General features: G+C 38.2%; 1 protein-coding gene across 4 annotated transcripts in view; it reads right to left on the minus strand.

Moving 5' to 3' along the window:
• Positions 1-219: 219 nt before the first annotated feature.
• The window catches only part of LOC117324298 (interferon alpha-inducible protein 27-like protein 2A), a 64,133-nt gene continuing 49,618 nt past the window's right edge, over positions 220-14,734 (minus strand). The window contains exons 1-3 of one of the 4 annotated variants that reach the window (XM_033880083.1): positions 6,651-7,079; positions 2,192-2,491; positions 220-1,473 (exon numbers count right to left, since the gene is read on the minus strand). In XM_033880083.1, coding sequence (XP_033735974.1) covers positions 1,274-1,473; positions 2,192-2,447 — 456 coding nt within the window. In that variant the 5' untranslated portion in view covers positions 2,448-2,491; positions 6,651-7,079 and the 3' untranslated portion in view covers positions 220-1,273. Of the gene's footprint in view, positions 1,474-2,191; positions 4,360-4,753; positions 5,184-6,650; positions 7,080-14,734 lie in introns of those variants that run through there. The other 3 variants (XM_033880082.1, XM_033880085.1, XM_033880081.1) reach the window with 3 other exon arrangements.

Here is a 14,734-nt window from a genome sequence, read left to right on the forward strand (position 1 = left end):
TGTCCGCCATTGCACTCAGCAATATCCCTTAATTGATGTAGAAATTATTTATCTCGAGACATCATCGTTTCTATAAGGCATACATAAGGTATACGATCATACATGTACATTGTAAGTAAAACTGAGTAACTGAGTAATTTCTCTCGCACAATATGTTATGATCACTTACGGAAAAGATGGCTTTCTAAGTTACGTTACCATAAATTCCTGGGGGGGGGGGGGGGGGGGGCAAACAAATTTATCTTCTGTCCGCGGTTACTGCTGTTGTTGCAGTTAGTGGCAGCTGACAGCACGCTATACCGTTTTGAAAGACGTATGTTTATATTTTTTTGGGTGACGCAGAAACGTGTCACAAATGACGTCACAGTCAAGGGAGATAAATCGTTTAACAATTCGCGATTTTTTTTATTGTCGTCTAGTGAACGTTAAAAAAATAACAATGAACTTGCCTAACCAAAATAACTTTTCTAAAATAGAACATATTCGTATGTAAGGAAAATTTCATGATATTTCGACACAATCGGTATTCATATTTTGGGTTTTGAATTTCGTTTACCTTTAAATCCATTACATAAACAACTGCGGATATTAATATACCGAAATATATCGCCAGATATACAGTAATAATAGCAAGAGTAAGAATATATCAGATTCTTAGAAGGAATCATTTTACGCAACATCAGGATCACATATGGAACATTGTTCATTGATGGTGGGCCAGTCCAGGACGCTTTCATACCGATTTCTGGTTGGGTCAAACCCACATCAATTGTCTCTGTGACCATTTATAAATAACACAAAAATGTGTATTCCTGGATCAACAAAACAATATTTAATATAAATTAAAGGATTCTGACAATAAATTACAATAGTTTGACTTTTGATACCGAATGTTTTAATACTAAACCACAATAAAACAATATTGAAGTGCTCAACACTTAGTGTTGTAGAAAGATGCATACCAAACTGATATAGTTCCGAATATGCACCATTCAAATATCTCAATGTCATGTCAAAGTAATGTGATTATACACGTCTCTTTTTCTTATATGCGAAGGCTAGATCACAAGTACACTTTCAAAGCCTCAATATGTTAAACGTATAAATTATGACAATAGAACAACAAAAAATATGTTAATTGATCGAATATATGCCCATATGATAATATAATTTAAGAATCAATACCTTAGTTTTTCATAATTGGCACAAAAAAATTTGCTACGTCCTTTTACCGCTTCAAGCAACCGAATTCGGCATTGGCTGTTAAGCATGACTAGTCTTGTTTGGTAAGTTTCTCCACCGCAGTGACCCCTCCATAAGTGACCCCAGCCGCAGTTGTCCCCACGGTGGCAACTCCAGTGAGTCCGAGACCCGCTGCCCCAACAGACTGGCAGACTGCCACAACCGACCCCGCAGCTACACCGCCTCCATTAGCAACAGCGGCAACAGACATAGCCATCGCTGCCAAAGATCCTGGAAATAAAACAATTTATCGTTATTACCGAAACCAATGTCAACATCAGTCAAGCACCATTACAAGAACCAATGTCAACATCAGTCAAGCACCATTACAAGAACCAACGTCAACATCAGTCAAGCACTATTACCAGAACCAATGTCAACATCAGTCAAGCACTATTACAAGAACCAACGTCAACATCAGTCATGCATGCACTATTACAAGATCCAACGTCAACATCAGTCAAGCACTATTACGAGATCCAACGTCAACATCAGTCAAGCACTATTACAAGAACCAACGTGGACATCAGTCAAGCACCATTACAAGAGCCAACGTCATTATCAGTCAAGCACTTTTACCAAATTCTATGTCAACATCAATCAAGCACTATTACCAAAACTCACGTCAACAACAGCGAGTCATTATTACCATAATCTACGTCAAAGTCTTGTAATTTTTGTGGCCTATGCTCAGACTTTTCTTTCAGTTATAATGTTTTATGGCTTTACCGAAAATTTGTGATCGGTTCACTTCTGTTATGCCCCTTTTTCTGTCCTCTATTTAAAAAAACAGGATTTATTTTGTAATTAAGATACAATATCACTTACGATAATTAAAATAATTCATACGAATCGAGTAAGCGTATAAATTGTTGAACTCCCAACATAACGGCTACCTATTTCATAATTTAACGTGGTAACAATAAACATTATTGATGTTTTAACTTACCTGTCACTATCCCTGCGGTTGAAAAACCTAATACAACTGGTGTGGCCACAACTGCTGCTGCACCGCCGATAACGGACAATCCGATCTTCACGTAGAGAGGCATAGAATTCGTAGATTGTGTCATAGTTGATTCAGTTTCCTCTTCGTCCGAATCACTATCATCGATAACTGTCGGTTCCCAATGTGTATCCACTTGTGCTTGTCGCAAATCTGACAAATTGTACAATTGTTCTTCACCATAATTCCTGGTACTCATTTTTCAGCTTCCTCGATGTCTGTCCTCGAATAAGGGTTGATTTTCTGTTGAAGAAAGAGTAATTGTATTTTCTATGATAAACAAGAATATAATTGTATTATTGGTGATAAACCATAGTAGTTATGTACTGTACTCGAGACAGCATGCATAAAGGATATAATGTTTATTAACTGTAAGCTTTAGCTTGTTGCTCACAAGTATTGCAACAACAAAATATACAAGGTACAAAATAGCAAGCATTTACCAAATGTAAAAATGTAATATTCACAACATTTATAAATTGATTGGTTGGTGGACATCTAAATACTTTTAGAAGAAAAATGTATAAAATAATATGGACAGTATAATGTAAAATTGTTTTTAATGCCAAGTGGTCGTAAAAAATAAGAAATTGGAACTTTTGCTATGAAGTTCATCAGGTTGAGGATTAATTGTAGCAGGATACTTAAGTAAATTAAACCAGAACAAAAGTCGAGACTGGTAGATCTCGAGTGTAGGATATTTTCTAAGGTGATAGTATAGTCCTTTGTTCGAGATCAATGAGACAGACCACCAGACAAATGGAGCAAAATTCGGGACATAACCAATATAAGAGCAGGTCAGGCCAAGAAACCCCTGTATATAAGTGTAATGTCAAGTCTTACATGATGTGGGTTATACGTTAGTCCTATAGACTTCGAAGGCTCATATCATGATCATTTAATAAATAAATAAATATCCGATAATATTCGAAGTCTTATAGGACTAGGTTATACGTATCATACAAGAGTAGACATGTCATTGTCACTGTGCTAAACTATCCTGGTAAACCAGGATAGGTGCGTTACATATAAACACTTTTAGGTATACATGTACTGTAGTTTACGTGCGATACCCGGCCTTTAGTTAACAACTCGGTCGGGTGTTAATTGGGCACATGTTCTAGTGTAGCAACACACCCCGGTGTGAATCATTCCAGCACTATCTATCAGATTTTATTGTACTAAAAACATCAATATTTTGTTGTTGTTGTTTTGTACTCAGATACAGCCTTATCGCAGCAAATTATAGTCAGTATATATACTGTAGCAGTTATAATCGAACTATACACCGATACATTCTATACAAGCGTACATCTTTGTTGCTAATGTACACTAATATCTCGCATATGTTGCGAGTGTCATGGTGTACTGAATTAGGAAATAGATTGGTTGTAAAAGTTGTCATTAGGGATATTAGCTAAGTAAATATGTTTGGTGTGTTCAAAGTTACCTATAGTATAGAAAGCCTGTGTACATGTACACGCTATAGTCAGCCAAATCTATTCGATTTGCTTCCCTTAGATTAGTAGTTAATTAACCCGTTTTCATGTTTACACCCTCTCTCGAAGTCTATGTCAAAACCAAACGGTAGCTCGTTATTAGGTAGCACACTGTCCGTGGGACCAGTGGTCATGGATCAGTGCCTAGGGCTGTAATTAGAAATGACGTTATAAGGGTTTAGAGACGCCCATATTTCGGGGTAAAGGTCAGGATTGGTCAATTGACAACATCTTCAATTTATACATATTAATTAACCTTAAGGGGATATAAACAGACTTGGGCGTTTTGCGTACGCAGTTCTCCAGTAGTTTTCAGACTAAACGGACCTGAGTGCCGTTCGGATGTAAATATGTAGCCTTAGATTTGTTTAAATGTGTGTGAACTGTTAAGTTTGAATGCGCCGGCGATAGTGTGGAAGATGGATGAAACGTCATAGGATTAAATTGTAAATTGGGGAATTTCATGTGGATTAATAAATATCAGGAAACGTTATATCCTGTGTTGAATTATGTTTACCGCACCACAACCATCCCAAAAGAAATTTCACGTCCCGCGTTTATGGAGAGCGGACGTTACAATAGTGACACAAATTATGTAGTGTTAAGTAATCACCAAACGGTTTGTGATACAAGTGTAGCAGGCCGGGTTTTAATTGTAAATAGTTGTATGGTCGCCTTCTAGCTTCCGGCTAGGGGGAACATTCACTGACCAACTCAATAACAGATACGCAGCGTGCTGGTAACATTCACTGACCAACTCAATAACAGATACACAGCGTGCTGGTAACATTCACTGACCAACTCAATAACAGATACGCAGCGTGCTGGTAACATTCACTGACCAACTCAATAACAGATACGCAGCGTGCTGGTAACACTCACTGACCAACTCAATAACAGATACGCAGCGTGCTGGTAACACTCACTGACCAACTCAATAACAGATACGCAGCGTGCTGGTAACACTCACTGACCAACATGTATATACATGACAACATCAACTTACCGGCGTACTTTCGGTTTAAAGGTCACGCACAACTAATTCAGCTGCTGTTTCACTTGAACTCTGAAGAAAATGTGTTTCTTAAAGGCTTGTAGCTGCATTTCTGAGTAAATAATAACAAGAAATGGGTATATACGTACTTTCTAAAAATAGAATGACGTATACACTGTAGGATTCAAGGTAAAGTAAAAGACGGGAAATCCCAAAGAGGGGTGGGATTTCCATGTCCACTGTACGTATCAGGGATACTGTCTTTCAAATACTATTGTGCTCTCTTTTATGCCATTTAACCTAAATAACATCATATTTCATTGGTAATAACATATTGTAAAATAATAAGTTGTGCGAGACCTTATATTTCATGGGAGGTAACTCTAATGACTTTAACTTATCTAATAATAAACCAGGGTTGTTTTTAGTTCCGGAAAGATATACGGCATGTCTCTTGTTTTTCACTGACCAACTCAATAACAGATACGCAGCGTGCTGGTAACATTCACTGACCAACTCAATAACAGATACACAGCGTGCTGGTAACATTCACTGACCAACTCAATAACAGATACACAGCGTGCTGGTAACATTCACTGACCAACTCAATAACAGATACGCAGCGTGCTGGTAACATTCACTGACCAACTCAATAACAGATACGCAGCGTGCTGGTAACACTCACTGACCAACTCAATAACAGATACACAGCGTGCTGGTAACACTCACTGACCAACTCAATAACAGATACACAGCGTGCTGGTAACACTCACTGACCAACTCAATAACAGATACACAGCGTGCTGGTAACATTCACTGACCAACTCAATAACAGATACACAGCGTGCTGGTAACACTCACTGACCAACTCAATAACAGATACACAGCGTGCTGGTAACATTCACTGACCAACTCAATAACAGATACCCAGCGTGCTGGTAACACTCACTGACCAACTCAATAACAGATACCCAGCGTGCTGGTAACATTCACTGACCAACTCAATAACAGATACACAGCGTGCTGGTAACATTCACTGACCAACTCAATAACAGATACACAGCGTGCTGGTAACATTCACTGACCAACTCAATAACAGATACGCAGCGTGCTGGTAACACTCACTGACCAACTCAATAACAGATACGCAGCGTGCTGGTAACATTCACTGACCAACTCAATAACAGATACGCAGCGTGCTGGTAACATTCACTGACCAACTCAATAACAGATACGCAGCGTGCTGGTAACATTCACTGACCAACTCAATAACAGATACACAGCGTGCTGGTAATACTCACTGACCAACTCAATAACAGATACACAGCGTGCTGGTAACATTCACTGACCAACTCAATAACAGATACACAGCGTGCTGGTAACATTCACTGACCAACTCAATAACAGATACACAGCGTGCTGGTAACATTCACTGACCAACTCAATAACAGATACACAGCGTGCTGGTAACATTCACTGACCAACTCAATAACAGATACACAGCGTGCTGGTAACACTCACTGACCAACTCAATAACAGATACACAGCGTGCTGGTAATACTCACTGACCAACTCAATAACAGATACACAGCGTGCTGGTAACATTCACTGACCAACTCAATAACAGATACACAGCGTTCTGGTAACATTCACTGACCAACTCAATAACAGATACACAGCGTGCTGGTAATACTCACTGACCAACTCAATAACAGATACACAGCGTGCTGGTAACATTCACTGACCAACTCGATAACAGATACACAGCGTGCTGGTAACATTCACTGACCAACTCGATAACAGATACACAGCGTGCTGGTAACACTCACTGACCAACTCAATAACAGATACGCAGCGTGCTGGTAACACTCACTGACCAACATGTATATACATGACAACATCAACTTACCGGCGTACTTTCGGTTTAAAGGTCACGCACAACTAATTCAGCTGCTGTTTCACTTGAACTCTGAAGAAAATGTGTTTCTTAAAGGCTTGTAGCTGCATTTCTGAGTAAATAATAACAAGAAATGGGTATATACGTACTTTCTAAAAATAGAATGACGTATACACTGTAGGATTCAAGGTAAAGTAAAAGACGGGAAATCCCAAAGAGGGGTGGGATTTCCATGTCCACTGTACGTATCAGGGATACTGTCTTTCAAATACTATTGTGCTCTCTTTTATGCCATTTAACCTAAATAACATCATATTTCATTGGTAATAACATATTGTAAAATAATAAGTTGTGCGAGACCTTATATTTCATGGGAGGTAACTCTAATGACTTTAACTTATCTAATAATAAACCAGGGTTGTTTTTAGTTCCGGAAAGATATACGGCATGTCTCTTGTTTTTCACTGACCAACTCAATAACAGATACGCAGCGTGCTGGTAACATTCACTGACCAACTCAATAACAGATACGCAGTGTGCTGGTAACATTCACTGACCAACTCAATAACAGATACGCAGCGTGCTGGTAACATTCACTGACCAACTCAATAACAGATACGCAGCGTGCTGGTAACATTCACTGACCAACTCAATAACAGATACGCAGCGTGCTGGTAACATTCACTGACCAACTCAATAACAGATACGCAGCGTGCTGGTAACACTCACTGACCAACTCAATAACAGATACGCAGCGTGCTGGTAACACTCACTGACCAACTCAATAACAGATACGCAGCGTGCTGGTAACACTCACTGACCAACTCAATAACAGATACGCAGCGTGCTGGTAACACTCACTGACCAACTCAATAACAGATACGCAGCGTGCTGGTAACATTCACTGACCAACTCAATAACAGATACACAGCGTGCTGGTAACACTCACTGACCAACTCAATAACAGATACACAGCGTGCTGGTAACACTCACTGACCAACTCAATAACAGATACACAGCGTGCTGGTAACACTCACTGACCAACTCAATAACAGATACACAGCGTGCTGGTAACACTCACTGACCAACTCAATAACAGATACACAGCGTGCTGGTAACACTCACTGACCAACTCAATAACAGATACACAGCGTGCTGGTAACACTCACTGACCAACTCAATAACAGATACACAGCGTGCTGGTAACACTCACTGACCAACTCAATAACAGATACCCAGCGTGCTGGTAACACTCACTGACCAACTCAATAACAGATACCCAGCGTGCTGGTAACATTCACTGACCAACTCAATAACAGATACACAGCGTGCTGGTAACACTCACTGACCAACTCAATAACAGATACACAGCGTGCTGGTAACATTCACTGACCAACTCAATAACAGATACACAGCGTGCTGGTAACATTCACTGACCAACTCAATAACAGATACGCAGCGTGCTGGTAACACTCACTGACCAACTCAATAACAGATACGCAGCGTGCTGGTAACATTCACTGACCAACTCAATAACAGATACGCAGCGTGCTGGTAACATTCACTGACCAACTCAATAACAGATACGCAGCGTGCTGGTAACATTCACTGACCAACTCAATAACAGATACACAGCGTGCTGGTAATACTCACTGACCAACTCAATAACAGATACACAGCGTGCTGGTAACATTCACTGACCAACTCAATAACAGATACACAGCGTGCTGGTAACATTCACTGACCAACTCAATAACAGATACACAGCGTGCTGGTAACATTCACTGACCAACTCAATAACAGATACACAGCGTGCTGGTAACATTCACTGACCAACTCAATAACAGATACACAGCGTGCTGGTAACACTCACTGACCAACTCAATAACAGATACACAGCGTGCTGGTAATACTCACTGACCAACTCAATAACAGATACACAGCGTGCTGGTAACATTCACTGACCAACTCAATAACAGATACACAGCGTTCTGGTAACATTCACTGACCAACTCAATAACAGATACACAGCGTGCTGGTAACATTCACTGACCAACTCGATAACAGATACACAGCGTGCTGGTAACATTCACTGACCAACTCGATAACAGATACACAGCGTGCTGGTAACATTCACTGACCAACTCGATAACAGATACACAGCGTGCTGGTAACATTCACTGACCAACTCGATAACAGATACACAGCGTGCTGGTAACACTCACTGACCAACTCAATAACAGATACACAGCGTGCTGGTAACACTCACTGACCAACTCAATAACAGATACACAGCGTGCTGGTAACATTCACTGACCAACTCAATAACAGATACACAGCGTGCTGGTAACATTCACTGACCAACTCAATAACAGATACACAGCGTTCTGGTAACATTCACTGACCAACTCAATAACAGATACACAGCGTGCTGGTAATACTCACTGACCAACTCAATAACAGATACACAGCGTGCTGGTAACATTCACTGACCAACTCAATAACAGATACACAGCGTGCTGGTAACATTCACTGACCAACTCAATAACAGATACACAGCGTTCTGGTAACATTCACTGACCAACTCAATAACAGATACACAGCGTGCTGGTAACATTCACTGACCAACTCAATAACAGATACACAGCGTGCTGGTAATACTCACTGACCAACTCAATAACAGATACACAGCGTGCTGGTAACATTCACTGACCAACTCAATAACAGATACACAGCGTGCTGGTAACACTCACTGACCAACTCAATAACAGATACACAGCGTGCTGGTAACACTCACTGACCAACTCAATAACAGATACACAGCGTGCTGGTAACACTCACTGACCAACTCAATAACAGATACACAGCGTGCTGGTAACATTCACTGACCAACTCAATAACAGATACACAGCGTGCTGGTAACACTCACTGACCAACTCAATAACAGATACGCAGCGTGCTGGTAACATTCACTGACCAACTCAATAACAGATACACAGCGTGCTGGTAACACTCACTGACCAACTCAATAACAGATACACAGCGTGCTGGTAACATTCACTGACCAACTCAATAACAGATACACAGCGTGCTGGTAATACTCACTGCACTGCAGTTGTTATGATTATGTAACTGATGAGCAAGTTTCAATAATATCGGTAAAGAATGGTAGGGTGATTTATTGTACACTGTACTTCAACCACCTATGATAATGTTGACGGTATCAGATATCTTGTTCGCGTCTGTATTGAATTACCATTCACCTTGAAAATAACAATTCAAATAGTCTGACAGTTATAGTGGGTTATTTGAAATATTTCTGTGTAAACATTTTGGCGAGAATGGTTCATTGCATTTGAAACCATTAAATGTGCACGTCACGGTGAAAAAACAGAAACAGATAATTATTATATGCGTTGTATGTTCTCAACACTTTAATTGTAACATAAACGACCAAGGGCTTGTAAATTACAATAGTTATATATATATTTGTATTGCAAAAGTGACCTGCAGAACAGTTTACCGGTATATTGCTGCAGTTTGACTCCAATATTTCGACTGGTAAGCTACAACATAAAAAAATGTATAAAACTGTCCACCCAGTATCAAACTATTATAATCCCACCGGAGTGACATATGTTGGCATTTGTTTGGCAGACGAGTCGATGTTCATGAGGGGGAAATAGGTATGCATAGACATGTATGCAGTATCTTAAAATAATGCACGAGATCGTTTTAACATTAATGAATAATATGAGCGGGGTCAGTGGTTACGTCAGTGAGTACAGGTAAGAGTGTAATCGAATGAAGTTCGAATCTTGAAGAGATTTGATTTTCCCTTTATATAATGAAAGTGGTCACTAATTTTTTTTTTTTTGGTCCCTTCCCAAAAAAAAAAGAACCCCCTTTTTGGTTATTGAAATTTAAAAAGAAAAAGGGGGAAATTTAATGCCAAAAAAAAATCGTTTAAAAAACTCAATAAAAAATAAACCTTGGTAAACTATCCAACCAATAACAAAACCCGGGAAAAAAGGGCCAAAAAAAAAAACCACTGTGGAAATTAAAACTCATCGAAAAGCGGGGCCCCCCAACCAATCATAAAATCCTTTGGGGGGGTCTTAGGGCCAAAAAAAAGTCCCCCCCTTTAAACCATGAAAAAACCTAAAAAAAGCCCAGGGGTTTCCCCGGACCCCCTCGAAAAAGGTTTTTAAATATTCCCCAGTTTTTTTAAATTTTTTTAAAAATTTCCCCCAAAAAAAGGGTGGGGGGTTTTTGTTGGGGTATGGGTTTGTGGTTTTTTGTTTTTTTCCCTTTTGGAAAAAAACTTTTTTTTTTTTTTTGGGGGGTTTTTTTGTTTTTCTGTTTTTTTTTTTTTTTTTTTTTTTTCCTTTTTTCCTTTTTTTTTTTTTTTTTTCTTTTTTTTTTTTTTTTTTTTTCCCCGGGTTTTTACTTTTTTGTTTTTTTTTTTTTTTTTAAATCTCTTCCTTTTTTTATTGTTTTGTTTTTTTTTGTTAAAAAAAAAATTTTTTTCCCCCCCCAGTTTTTTTTAAAACCCCCGGTGGTTGGTTTTGTTGGCAAAATTTTTTTAATTAGTTTGTTTTTTTGGATTTTAATTTTTTTTTTTTTAAATTTTGTTTGGGGGGTTTTTTGGGGTTCATGATAAAGGGGTTTAAAAGGGTTGTTGGGGGGTTTTTTTTTTTTTTTTTTGGTTTTTTTTTTTTTTTTTGTTTTTTTTTTTCTTTTTTTTTTCTTTTAATTTTTTTTTGGGTTGGTTATTTTTTTTAAATGGGGAAAAAAAAAAGGGGGGGGGGGGTTTTTTAAAGTTTTTTTAAAAAAAAATTTTAAAAATTTTTTAAAAAAAAAAAATTTAAAAAATTTTTTAATTTTTTTAAAAGTAAAAAAATGTATTGGGTTTTGGGGTTTTTTTTTTTTTTTTTTTATGGTTTTTTTTAAATTTTTTATTTTAAATCTGTTGGTTTTTTTATTAAAATTTTGGGGGTTTCCTTCCAAATTTTTTAGGGTTTTGTAAAAAAAAAAAAAAATCTTGTTTTTGGGGGTTTTTTTTTTGGTTTTGGAATTCCGGAAATTTTTTTTGGGGTTGTCTTGTTTAATTTTTGTTGGAAAAATTTTTTTAAAAATTGGGGGGGGGGGGGGGGGGGGGGGGTTTTATTTTTTTAAAAATTTTTTTAAAAAAAATTTTGTTCGAAATGCAAAAATTTTTTTTGATTTTTTTTAATTTTGGAAAAAATATTTTTTTAAAAAAAATCTTAAAATTTTTTTGAAAAATTTTTAAGGGGAGGTTTTGGGGAAAGGGGGGGGGGGGGGGTATTTTTTAATTGGATAGGCCCCTTTTTTTTTTGGGGGGGGTAAAACCCCAAAACCCCCCAAAAAAAAAAAAGGGCCCCCAAAAAGGGCCCACCCCTGATAAAAGGGTTTTAAAAAGAAAAAAAAACCCCCCCAAAAATTTTTCCCCCAAATTGGGGGGGGGGGGCCCCCAGGGGAAAGTCGAAAGGGGGGGGGGAAAAGGGTAGGGCCCCGGGGCCGAGGTTTTTTTTTTAAAACTCGGGGGCCCCCCCCCGGGGGGGATAAATAAAGAAAAAAGGGGGGGGGGTTTTATTTTTTTTCCCCCCGGGGGGGGTTTTTTTAATTTCCTTTTGGGGTTTTTTTAAGAAAAAAAAAAAAACATTTTTTTTTTTTTCCGGGGGAAAAAACCCCAATTTTAAAAGATTAAAAAACAAATTGGTTGGGAAAATTTTTTTACCTTTTCAAAAAAATTTTAGGGTTAAATTAAAATTTTTTTTTTGGGTTTTTTCCCCCCCAAAATTTGGTTAAAAAAATTTGGGGGGGGGAAAAAATTTTCCCGTTTTTTTTTTTTTTTGGGGGGGGGGGGGGAAAAAAAAAAGGGGGGGGCCCCCCCCCCCCCCCCCCCCCCCCCCCCCCCCCCCCCCCCCCCCCCCCTGAAAACCCCCCCCCCCCCCCACCCCTTTTCCCCCCAAAAGGGAAATTTTTTTTCCGATATATTCCATTGTTAATATTCATTTTTTATTCCCTTTTAATAAATTCTAGAAAGTAACGAAAATTAAATAAAAACCAAATAAAAACTTTAAAATTGGTTACTTTTTTTTTTAAAAGTAAAAATAATTAGTTTTATTTTATTTATTTTTACATTATTTTCCTCTGTTGTTGTTCGTGTTGTTGTTATTGAGAAAATGATGCGTATGGGGTCACCTGCCCGCCCACGTGGGTTTTCCCCGATACTCCGATTTCCTCCCACAATAAAACATCTCGCGCGCTTCCATCCGGGCAAACAAGCGTGTTGATATAAGTTGATATAACTTGTTTCGCACTTGTTGTATAATAAGTAATGTTTACATTTACATATACAACAACAACGTCAAGTTAAAAAGGTCCACGCTCTAAAATCAAGCCTGGTTTTGATAGTGGTTTTGAGAGTTAATCTGTTCCAACGCCATAGCGATTTAAATGATTTACCTCAGTTTTCCCTATTGGGCAAGAAACATTAAAAAACCACATTCATATCCATATCTACAATATCCAAAACAGTAGCTGAGGTGACAAGGCTTTTTGTGTATAAATGCAATGCCTGTAGCACGTGCGCGCAAGCATGAGCGCGCCTTCAAATAGCTCAGAAGCTACCTATTGATAGGCAGTAACAACTTAATGCATGCAAAAAAGCCTTGTCACCTCAGCTACTGTTTTGAATATTGTAGATAAAGAAATGAATGTGGTTTTGTGATATTTCTCTTCAGCTTTCTCCAAACAAGTCGATAGGTTGACATAATACATAGGTATAGGATAACACACGTGTAAATAAGAAATCTTTCATGAATCGAAAACAATGCAGCCTCGTGAACATCGACAAAGTATTAATAACTTTTAGTGAAAACGACAAATTTTATTTTTACCAACATTACCCTATTTTTCATTCTCTATTAATGTCGGTAAACAACTGTCCATGTGTGAAAAAATGTCTATGCATGTTTATTAAGTAACCTGTTTCCACCTAATGGTGTCCGCCATTGCACTCAGCAATATTCCTTAATTGATGTAGAAAAGGGGCAAACAAATTTATCTTCTGTCCGCGGTTACTGCTGTTGTTGCAGTTAGTGGCAGCTGACAGCACGCTATACCGTTTTGAAAGACGTATGTTTATATCTTTTTGGGTGACGCAGAAACTTGTCACAAATGATGTCACAGTCAAGGGAGATAAATCAATTAACAATTCACGATTTTTTTTATTGTCGTCTAGTGAACGTTAAAAAAATAACAATGAACTTGCCGAACCAAAATAACTTTTCTAAAATAGCACATATTCGTATGTAAGGAAAATTTCCTGATATTTCGACACAATCGGTATTCATATTTTGGGTTTAGAATTTCGTTTACCTTTAAATCCATTACATAAACAATGAAACTATTCTCAAGCTATCAAATGACTGGTTTATATACCTATATTGTATTCAGTACTTCCGTGATATACAATCGTGAATCGTTGTCCTCTTTACCTATAAAGCTCGTCAACAACTGTCATATATAGCATACACGATATAAATTTGTTAAGGATGCTAAAAAGTCGTTATTATGAGATTACAAGAGGCCCAACGGGCCTTAACGGTCACCTGAGATTTTAAATATTTCAGTTAATGTAATTGACCCTCTTTGGCCCCACCCATCAGTCCTTGGGGTCAGTCAGGGCCAACATGTGCATATCATTAAGCTGTCATCCCATGCTGATAATTTTGAGAAAGTTAGAATGAATTCCAATAGAAATAAAACAAATGATTGTCAAAAATATGAATTCCCTATATAAACTATAGCAAAGTTTACTCACTCCCAAGGGGCAAACATGAGACCCAAGGGTCATTAAATTCAGTGTTTTGGTAAAGCACCATAAGACCCTTCCATCTATGGAGAGTTTTTGATTCTACCAAATATGAGAGTAGAAAAGAAGATTTTTGAAATTTCAGTCAATTTGACCCTTTTTAGCCTCGCCCATCAGCCCCTGGGTGTCAGTCAGGGCCACCATATGCATACCATCAAACTGTTATCCGATGCTGATAATGTTGACCAGGTTA

Source organism: Pecten maximus, chromosome 3, assembly GCF_902652985.1.
Source record: "Pecten maximus chromosome 3, xPecMax1.1, whole genome shotgun sequence".
NCBI lineage: Eukaryota > Metazoa > Mollusca > Bivalvia > Pectinida > Pectinidae > Pecten > Pecten maximus.